General features: G+C 43.1%; 1 protein-coding gene across 1 annotated transcript in view; it reads right to left on the bottom strand.

The window, feature by feature from the left end:
* Positions 1-7,186: 7,186 nt before the first annotated feature.
* Positions 7,187-10,928, bottom strand: part of BMP7 (bone morphogenetic protein 7) — a 46,315-nt gene continuing 42,573 nt past the window's right edge. The window contains exon 7 of the mRNA XM_027697488.1: positions 7,187-10,011. Within this exon, the coding sequence (XP_027553289.1) occupies positions 9,862-10,011 (150 nt within the window). The 3' untranslated portion in view covers positions 7,187-9,861. The remainder of the gene's footprint in view (positions 10,012-10,928) is intronic.

Genomic DNA, 10,928 nt, shown 5'->3' with positions numbered 1-10,928 from the left:
TGGCTTTCAGAAGTATAGGGCCTTTTTTTTTTTTCTTCTTCTTCACAGATGTAGCCCTATCTCTATATATAGCTCTGTGAATATCTGGTATTCTAGATGTGTTAAAATAAACTCAGCTGAGGAATTCCAGTCCCACCACCACAAACTTTGTGCCGTTGCTGCTGTTGTTAATGCAATTGAGTAAATGGTGGAAGAAAATGGAGTGGGGAGGGGGATATGGCAGTTTCCTCTCAAAGATGAGGTGGCCTCAATGAGTACAACTTCAGGCAGTGGAAGCAGTGGAGCTTAATTTTGGCTGACAACTCACAGCACAATAAGTAGTTTTGGCAGCCAAATGTGACATCCTACTGAACAGGGAAAATCCTTTAGTTTGGGAAGATGGCTGAATCCCAAAGCTGCTCTCATTTGCTGGTTTAGTCTAGTACCAACAGAGACACTCCTAAACTACTTCTGGGAGAAACTGGTCAGACAGATCAGAGGCAGACATCTCCCCCCATGTGCAATTAGATGTGCTGCTTCCTTTGAGAAGAGGCCAAAGCAAATGGGAAGCAGCAATTAAGGTAGACACAGCAATGAGGACCTAAGTATAGGGCACGGTGTTTATCAGTTGTCGCTGCACAGAAGAGGTCTCTCCTTAATTTGACTGAAGCAGGAAGAGCTGTAGTTCAATGTCTTTGTGTATTGATTCTGTTATTTTCCCCAGAAGATTCTCATATGTAGAGGAGGGTGGGAGGGACGGATGCTGATTAAATGTAAACTCTTCTGCAAATGTGTGTGAGACCTTTGGCGTGTTGCTCATTCCTACACTGTCATCGGAGGAAGGGAATAGAGGTGGGAGGGTTTACCATGCCTCTGTCCAATTAATCTGTGTATTTTCAGCTAGAGGCTGACAAAACTGGGGGATCTTGAGCCTAGAACAAGCCCTTGAGGTCACTACTGTCATACTAACAATAAATCACCCCAAATCAATTTTTTTTTAAGTTTTAAGGAGTAGGAGCAGTAAGTGCACTCACTCTGATATTCTGTGACTACATAGAACCTTGAAGATTTCAGGAAAGAGCTGGTGAACATGCAGCATGTCCCAGCCAGGATATACTTGTGTCCATAGTGTGTGTGGGAAGCTGTGTGTTTTCTGTAAAGCAATAAAACCTCATTGAAATCTGGCTGGATTCAGGATCTCTATGTAAATGGAGATTTGGAGATCAATAGTTTTTTTCGAGGTAACCTATGCATAGGGGTTTTCTGCCACTTCGCAGAGATCTGAAAGCTAAAGCTAAACCAAATTAAATATTGTTGTCACCTGGCTTTAGAACTGGGGAGCCTCAAAAGATGCATCAAAGCCCAGGTGGCAGCAGGAGCAGTGAGGGCTAAATTGCTTCTCTGTTTGGTACCTGTAGACATAGGCAAGGAAGTGCTGTGGAAGGTCTTTTGGAGACATAACAAAAGGGATGTTGTGCGTGTTCCACCTTTCTCCATAAGTGTGTAACTTGAGTCAGCAGAAATAATCAATGTGGTCCATAGAAACCTGTTGTCTGGCAAGAGCACAGTGTGCTTATTACTTTTTTTTATCTCTTCACCACTTCTCTGCTACTTTTTAGGCTTTGATGAAGCTACTGTTGGTTTTGAAGCCCTTTTCCAAGCCTAGGTGGGGGTTCAACTCCCCCATTCTTGGGGCAACAAGCAAGTTACCTTGCTTTTCTTTACTGCATGTACACACATGATATATCAAAACATGTAAACAAAAACACATATGTGGCTGTAAGAATGTCCAAAGCACAGCAGTGGTGAGGACTTGCCAAGGCAGGCTAAGAGCTGGGAAAATAGGGCAGTTCAGGAAGATGGCTTGAAATTAGGGCTGGAAAATAACCGTCAGAAGGGTTGGAGCAAACTCATTTGCAAGTGTCCCTGGTCTTTACCATCAAGCGTCCCTGACTTGATGAGTCCCTGGTTTTCTACCTCTGTTCACAAAGGGAAGGAGGACACTTGAGGAGACATCAGAGTGTGTCTGACACACGGTCTGGAAATGAAACAACAGCCACTCCAGTATCCTGCAGTGTCACAGAGACATTTTTCTTTTCATTTTCTGAGAGGTGCTGCAGCAGAAAACCAGATCTGCCTCCTCAAAGACTGTCACTCCCATCTGGAGAACATAATATTTGACCTGTGGGCTTAATTTGCTGTCGGTCTCCCACAACTCCCAGGAAGGAGCCTCCATCCCTTTCAACTTGAGGCTGTTACCTCTTGTCCAAATAACAGGTTTCCCAAGGCTTGTTCTCGAACCAGATGAGAAACACGAAATAAGTGAATGCAAAATACAATCTTCTTCCTTTTTAACTAACACCAATAAAAAACACTTTGAAGAGGGAATGCTTTGCAAGTGTTAATTAATAGGATTGTCATTGTGACTCCACATTGCCACTGCAGAGGAGTCAGGCTGCAAAGTGCAGTGAGTCACTGAAGACACACGTCTCTCTCTGGCTGTGATATTTTTTTATTGAGCATCTTGTTCTCAGCTGCTACTAGAAGCAGGAAATCTCTCAAAGTGTGAAGAGCTGATACAGTTTGTGTCTTGAATTATTTATGTTTTTCCACCTACTCTTGTGAAGAAATGCCTCCAGCAGCTCTTGTAGGGGGCCATTCCTGAATAAAGACTGAAATGTTTCGAGATTGTCACTGAGCAATGGAGGTGGTGAAGGTTGGGCTGGAGGACACCTCAACCTACAGCCTAGACTTCTTCCCCAAGCACACCAACCTCATGAAAGCACTTTCCTACCTTGTCTCATCCTTTTCTGAGGACCCAGTGGAAGAAATTGCAGGACCCTGGGACCCCCTGCCTCTACCAAGTGTAGTCTAAGCACATCCCCACTAGTCTGGACCATGAGGAGCTTTTGTTTTTTTTCCCTGCAAACCAAAAATACCAACTTCTTTTTTAACTATCTGGAAACAAACAGTTACATGATCCACTGAAATTCATAACAAAGGACAAATTGAATCCTTCATGCTGTGTAACAGCCATAAATAAAGGCTTTATGGCTGAGGAGTTGTAGGCAAAGCTCCAGCAAAATCGGATTTATTCCCTCCCCACCCCCTGCACTATAAGTCTCTGGAAATGGGGGTTCCAAGGGCTTTTCTGACACAACATTAACTGCAGCTTCTTAAACCAGACTCCCTGCCAGTATTTACAGTTCGTGTTCTGCGCATGGTATGTGTGTATATAACTGCACCAGCTTTTACAGTTGATTTCTCAGTAGTCATGTGAAACCAAAACAACTCATGGGCTGAGCTGAACTTGGAATCACTTGTGCATTTCTCTGATTTGAAAAAGAAAAAAAAAATAAAATCTTACCTTGGTGTTAGTAAAAAGATCTCTTGATTAAAGTTGCTCCAGTGTGGCCCAGCCTCTCTGAGTGTCATGGTCCCGCTCCCCAAAACCACTGGCTGGGTCTCCAAGAGAACCCTGCAAGATGATTTCAGAACCTGGTTGTACCGTTCCAAAGCGAGTCACTGCACACTCTCTTCTAACACCTGGCCCTGCTTCTACTTGCTATCTGCTCCAAAACTTAGCCCTGAGGTGTCATGAAATATGTCTTTGGAGTAATTAACCAAGTCCTAAAACTGCAGTCCAGCCAGGCCATTCCCTTTCAATGGATTTAAGAGCTAGATTCTAACTTCAGGAGCCAAATATAGATCAGTAGTGGCAGTAGGTCACTGTGGGAAATGTGTAAAGAAATGGGAAGCAAAACTCACATGTCAGTTTTGGATCGGCTGATCACGTTGGTTTGCGCTCTTTTTTTTGTGTGCTTAGTATGTAGTCAAATATAAAGCTAAGATGAGGAATTTATTATATCTCTTCTCATTAGGAAGTTGCCCAAATATCTCTTTTTAAAGAGGCTGAGTAGTGCTTCTGCCCAAGGCAGGCAGATGTAGAGCCACCGACCGCTCTGCTCTTGTCTACAGCTTGTTACGAACGCTGAACAAAATGGCTTAAATTGTTGGGACCTGAGAAATGATATCTTTGAGCTCTGACCCTTCATAACCGAATCCAGACACTGAATGTCTCTGCTTCCACATATTTTATATGAAGCACCTGACACAGCAGCAACAAATAACAGGGGAATAAATCCAGCTGCCTGCAACAGTTCGCCTTCATTAGCCAAGCCAAAGGTCACCTTGCTGGTGTCACCAGCAGTGTCTGGCCACTACCGGGGCCATTGCCCACTCTGGATCTTAGGGAAGAGATCATGCAATGGAAGGGAAGGTGGGGAGCCAGGCTGAAGGGCTCCCAGGGCCTCTGTGGGGCTTTTTGCACCCCACAGTCACAGTGATATTCTAAACCTGTATGTGCTGCTTTGGAAATTTAGCACAACCCTGAAGCCCTGGGCTTGAGCCCCAGGTGCTGACATGCTAAAGCACAACAGATCCACTGAAGTCCTGGCATCTCCTCCTTTTTCTTAAGAGCTGCTTAAAATAAGCCCATTAGCCCAAAGTTATCAGCAGCACAGAGCTGCTAACTCAGGAGTCACTTCAGCTCCCAGGGAAGGGTAAAGAGCATGTTTTTAATTACGGGCAAGCCCATGGACGTTGCAGTGGGTAGAGGCACTCGACCCCTCCCAATTCCAGGCACAAATGCTCCATTCCCCAAATTACTGCTGACTGGCCTGGATTGGGTTTTATTGCAGACAAGCAAGCCAATTCTTTGAGGGTGAGGTTAATTCAAGCAGCCCCATGTAGAGCTTTATCCTGCAAATGGTTAAATGCTTAGCCATGCCTGCAAAAAGTAGTCAAGTGCAAAGCTGCCTTCCTAAGGGTTTGTGAGCCCCTTTTTCTCCCCTAGTTTCTCCAGTATTTTTCCATGGTGGAAAAAAAATGTAAAGTTGATGAACCTGACAATGGCTTGTCCTGTTTTCCTTTTAAATATAAAGCCAAAATCAAGCTGTTTAAGATTGTGCTGTCTTCATTTACAGAATTAATTCATACATCAAGATTCTATTAATTGGAGAAAACAGCAGATTTTTTCTAAAGTGGCAAACCTTACAATAAATAAATTTCAAAATATTAAAATTTAAAAGTGTGCTCCTGTTGCCTGGACAGGAGCAACAAACCCTTGGAAAACCCATGTGCACACTAGGAAACAAATCATTGCATTAAACATGTTATCCAAAACTCCTGGTCTTTCTTAGATGCTGGTTAAGGAATACAAATTCCACAGCATTAAGCAGGAAAAAAGAATAGATATTTTTATTTAAAACAGAGTAACTAAAAGTGGCCATAATAAACCATTTGTGTTGCTTTTGTACTTGGGTAATGAATGACTTCAGTATAAAGTGCTCCTAGTTTTTGCCTCGAGGTCTTGTCAATCATTACCTGATAAATAAAAACTTCAAACAGGCTCCTTTTAACTTAATTGGGCAAAATTTCTCTCTGAAGGAAAGGCTGAATACAGAGAATAATGTGTTTGTGGCAGCAATGGAAGTGAGCAAGTAGGGTATTTGGATGGATGCATAGAGAAGATGCAAATTCTGAACTCAAAAGAGGAGTCTTTGGGGGTTTTTGTCTGTTCCCATTGCAGGCAGAGCTGAAAGGACTGAATCCAGCAGCAAAGGAAATCCCCCAGCCCTTGGCCTTGCTGCTGAGCTGTGCTTGCCCGAGTTCTGCTCTCCCTCTCTGGTTTTAGGCTTTACAGCTGACACTTCCATAACAATCAGAAATCTTAAAATTACACTAAGGCTTATTTAAATCATTATTTTTTATTATATGAACATTGGCAGCAATGGAGGAAGTTTCCTGCGTGGGGACAAAAGGGTCCTATTGTCAGTACTGGAACAGATCTGAAACAGCTCAATTAAGCAAACATAACATCCTCAAATTCTGGCCTGAAAGGAAGTTAAAATAACTGATCTATAAAATGTTTTAAATGTGCTTTAAAATGTCATTACTCAGATAAATTTAGCTGTTTTGAAGCTCGTTCACTAGAGTTTTATGGCCCTGCCAGTTTATGGCAGCGCACGTATTGATGTCAAGAATTCCTCTTCCAGAACAGTAGATGAGGAGACAAAGCCACGGGAGTGCTGCAGACCAAGGGGAGGCTGCAGCCGGCTTGGGAACAGAGTTTTGGCTCCCAGGCTGGGAAAGCTGCTCCAAAGCACATCCAGCAAGTTGTGTGTATTTGTGGCAGAGCTGGAAACCAACTGATATTTCATGATATAAGGCTGGACGTGTTGAAGTTAGTGGTAAAGCTGCTGTTGGCTGCAAGACTGGCTCTGCAAAGCAGCATGATTGATTTATTTTATTTTTCCTCCCCTTTCTGGCACTACCCTTGACTTACACCGGATCTAAATGCAGAGAATTGGGACCATAATAAGAAATACCGGAGGATCCTTCTTCTAAAATTAGTCCAGGCCTACAGAAGCTGAGGAGGTATTGGTTTAGCTCAGTAAAGGTCTTTCCACTGATGCTTTGCTGGACTTCCGAGCAGTGCACAAAGCAAATTAATTTATGAATTTGTAATTGCTTGTGGAAGATGGCAAATTAACTCTAAAATGCTGATGATTTAATCCTCTGGCTCAGCAAATACATCTACATAAACTGGCACTACTCTGCTCGCAGCTCAAAGTAAACAAGAACCCCAAAATTGCTGTTATGCCCCAAAGATATAAAGTTTAGTTAATAAGAGGGATTTAGCCCATTATTTTTTTCAGCTGCCTCCATAGCAATGCAGTGTGGTATCCACAGTAGGAAACCTCATGCCAGCAGCATCTCTGAAATATGCTAAAACAATCTAAATTAGAAAATGTCAGCTTCTTGGCTGATGTTTCTTTGGAGTTTCTTTCTTCCTTTCTTGTGCCTCTATAATTTTATTGGGATGACTAAATCTCTGAACTATGTTAGCAGTAAACAGAACTAATTTACCCCCTGCTTCTTTGAAACAGCTGCTGACAGCTGCACTATAATTCAATCATGGATCTTTGCAGTGCAGACTGCAAAACACATTCATATTTTTTGTATTCTTCCCTCCCTGTTGTATTTGGACCAAAGGAGTTGCACCAAATAGCAACATGTGTTGGGTTTGCCCGTACATAGAGATTGAGCTACATGAAAACAGAGGCTCAAGATGAAATATTGTCCAGCCAAAAAGGTTCTTTGAATATCAGGAGAATAACCACACAGATACACAATGTCGTCGGGATATCTTTTGTAAAGTTGCAATGATTTATTTTACTAGTTTGTACAAAAAGGCTTCTGACAACTGCTCTATGAAAAGAACCAGAAATGTGTATGCATTTTTGCCAACTGTTAATAAATATCTTCTTAAATAAGGAAACAAATGTGTTTAGGAACCGAGAATCATTTTTCCTGGATGTGATTGAAAAGGAATTCAGAGATGGAAATAAATAATTCTTCTTCCGCCTGTGACAACTATTTACATAAAAATGTACAAACAGTGAAGCTGATGTTGAGCCTAGCAACAGAAATCTTGTTATTATGTTTAAAAACAACAACAAAAAAACCAAAACAGAAACAATCCCCACATAATATTTAATATATGAATCCTATACAGCAAGATACTGTGGTCCAAGTTAAAAATGCAATACACCAACACAGTGACCACCAACACTGAAACACCCAAAAAGAAACAACTAATCCTTGACTACTAAATAGTGGAAGCTTAGGCATGATCAGCTTTTAACTTTCTAGGCAGCACCTTCACTTCCTTTAGGAGGTTTACAGAAGCACTGGTGTATATACATATACAATGTCAAAAGACGCTTCCCATCTGTGTGACTTCAATTCCTCAGCCTAAATAAGTGATGCACTGAGGGCAGTTTTGGCTGTTTATGAGGACATGGTCGTGTCTGCAGGCTCCAGGAGAGATGGTCTTTTGGCTTCAGCTGTTGTCCTGCCGTGGGGCTGTTTGTAACTGCTTGGCCAAGGTCTCACCTTGGGTAGTTTACAGGGGTCCTGCCGGTGGAACGTGCCTGATGCAGCCAGGTTGGTCCCGCAGAGGTTGGAGTTGCCTGGGTTGGATGCCAGGCACATCTGCCAACGTAGCAACTGCTCACCAAGGCCCTGCTCCAAAACCTGCCGACGTCGTGGATGGACTTCCACTTTCCCATCAGCCTAACCCTGCTACTGAGAAAACTGCTGGGAAAACACCAATTGACTTAGATGAGATTAGAATTACACCATCATAAACAAGTTTCCAATTTATTTCATAGACAGTAGGGGTTTTTTTAGTTCCTTTGCTTATTCTTTTTAAAGTGAGGCATCTGGTCTGGATTTGATCTGTGACTTAAAGGGAGAAGAGCAGTGAGTGATGTCCCGAATGGGGTGGTTGTGTTCATTTATCTTCTTTCTCTAACTCTCCTCTAAGGCAAAATATGGAGCCAGATCCCCACTGCGGCTACATCGCTGAGCAGAGACCCATCTCCAGGGATTTATTATGTCCTGGACCCATCTGTTGGAGGTTTAGGTTTTTGAAGTTTGGAGATTTAGAGCTGGGTGTGCTGTGGACCTGTTGTTTTATTGGGCAGAATTTTCTTTTTATCCCCATGGCGAAATTTATGCCAGTCCTCCTTTGGTAACCAGCACATGCCAAAGTGGGGAATTGGTTTGTGATTGGTTGCTGCAACTTTGTATTCTTCTTTGCAATAACTTTAATAGAGTTTTAATTACTTAAGTGTGATGTTTGTGTAACCTGTGACTTTAAAAGAAGGAAAAAGAAAAGCCTTGAGGGGACATTTTCTTGCTTCTGGTTTCAGCTTTTTGGGGGCTCTTGAAAGGGACTTTTTTTTGTGGGTTTTTTTTTTGAGGAGAAGCCAGCAGAGCAGAGGGTTTATCAGAAGCACTGCCCCTGGGAAGGAAGGTTTCCCAGCTTGTTTCTAGTCTGTGTGGTACTGGGTGTATGCCCAGCTTACAGCACCCTCTGCACTTGAGCCTCCATGTTCTCCAAAAAGTGTTGGAACTTGTTCCCTCAGTGAAGTCAATGGACATTTTCCAAACAGCAGTGGAATCTTTAGATGGAGTACACAGCTCCATAACTGCTTAGGATACCCCAGCTAAAAGTTAGGTTTAATCCCTGTTTCTCAGCATTTTGCTGTTTCATGTTTCAAATTTATAGCAAATTCAAATACTTTCTGGTTGCAAGAGGAAATTTCCTTCCCTGTTGATGATAAAAGTATGCCCCAGAAGTCTTGCGCTTTGGAATTATTTCCTTCAGTTCTTTTGCTTGCCAATTAATGATTATTTTCTTAGCCTGGTCTGTGCTTTGAATTTGTGTAAATCCACATCCAGCTTTTGCTACTGTATTTTAAAACTGGAAGTTGCACGTAATTATCTTTGGTTTTGCTCATGAAATTGAAGCAGAGGGATGGAAGTAATAATTCTCTAACAAAATACCTGTTCACTCCAGGTATATTTTGTTCACTTATTTTATTGCAAACTGTGTTACAGGAACTACACACACTTATTAGTCACAGCACAGTCTCACCTCGGATAGATTATTACTGTTTAACTCACAATCAACACTGGTGAGTTTGCAATCTTCAGAAAGACTCATCTGCAAAAGTATGTATTGTAGGAGCCAATTTTGTAGGCAGATTAGGTTTTAAACAGTTTCTCTGGCTTGTTTCAGTTTACAAGCTCATTGTCTGCAATAAACTAAAACAAAATGTGTTCAAATGCCACTTTAGATCCAGAAACTGTTCCATTGTCTGATCTTTCAGAGGCCTGGTCCTAAAAACTGTTTGGGATTTTTTTTAAACCCATGGCTGGAGCGCTAAAATTTTCCCCTCCCCCACATAGCCATACAAACCCACTCTTTACAAATAACTTTTTTCTTTCTTCTTTTTCTTTCCTACAAGTCTAATGACAGCCACATGCTCGTACCACCATGTTCCTGTATTTTTTTAAGATAACATTGGAGCTGTCATCAAAGTAGAGCACTGAGATGGCATTGAGTTGTGTAGGAGCACAGCAGGGTTTCGGCACAGTCTCTGGGTTTATAAAGTGAACCTGGGGAATGAAAGTAGAGCCGTGTTAGGATTTACTTCTCCCCTCTCCTCCCCCCAGTTTTTCTTTCCCAGAAAACCTTCTGTCCGTCCCACCCCCTCACTCGGACATGTTTGGAACACCTGGCTTTGTGTACAAACATCTTGAGATGTCCCCTGCGTGTGCGGAGGCTGACGCGCGCGCCCAAGGCTGATCTAGCTGGAAATCTTTCAGTGAGGCAGGTTTTCATTAGAAAACTCCCATTTGTCAGAGCAGTCAGCATGTTCTGCAGTGGGTACCAGTTACGATAAACTCTGTGGGACGTGTGGGCGAGGTTTTGTTAACAATCCTCTGAGCCCTGGAGAGGGGACCCTGTCCCTGTGCCCAGCAGCACCAAGACCCAGTGGGGGCCAAGGGATCCAGGTCCCCTGAGCTCCAAGCTGTGGGACCTCCAAGGAGAAGGGGGGGAAAAGGCAAATAAAAGCAATCTACCAGGAGAAAAACATGCTGATATTTCATCCCTTGGAAACAGTTGCTTCTAGTTTCCCTAACGTTTATTGCAATGTTGTCTTTAGATGTGCACAGGACATGGGATATCGATGAGAAGGTGCAGTGAGCCTCCTTGTGCCCTGCAGATGTGTGCAGGGGTCCTGGAGCCCAGCTGGGTAGGGGAAGGTGTCCAGGCAGGCAAGTCAGCTGGGGTTGCAGTGGCTTTGGTGACACAGCTGGGCTGGGCAGCCCCAGCCAACAGTCCCCCTGAACACAGGTGCTGTGTCACGAGCTCAGGGCTCCCATCTGGACAACTCTGCACAATTTCATAAAGTAAATACACAGCCCAGCTGCTCTGTGCATGTAACTTTGGGATTCACTGACCCCTTCCTCAGTCTGCCCCCAAATCCACATTCAGTGGATCCTTACAGAGCTCTTCCAAGGGATGCTGA

The sequence above is a fragment of the Neopelma chrysocephalum genome, unplaced genomic scaffold, assembly GCF_003984885.1.
Source record: "Neopelma chrysocephalum unplaced genomic scaffold, ASM398488v2 Primary Assembly neopelma1_119, whole genome shotgun sequence".
Taxonomy (NCBI): Eukaryota; Metazoa; Chordata; class Aves; order Passeriformes; family Pipridae; genus Neopelma; species Neopelma chrysocephalum.
The sequence above is the reverse complement of the archived record's forward strand: the minus strand, read 5'-3'. Positions and strand labels throughout refer to the sequence as shown.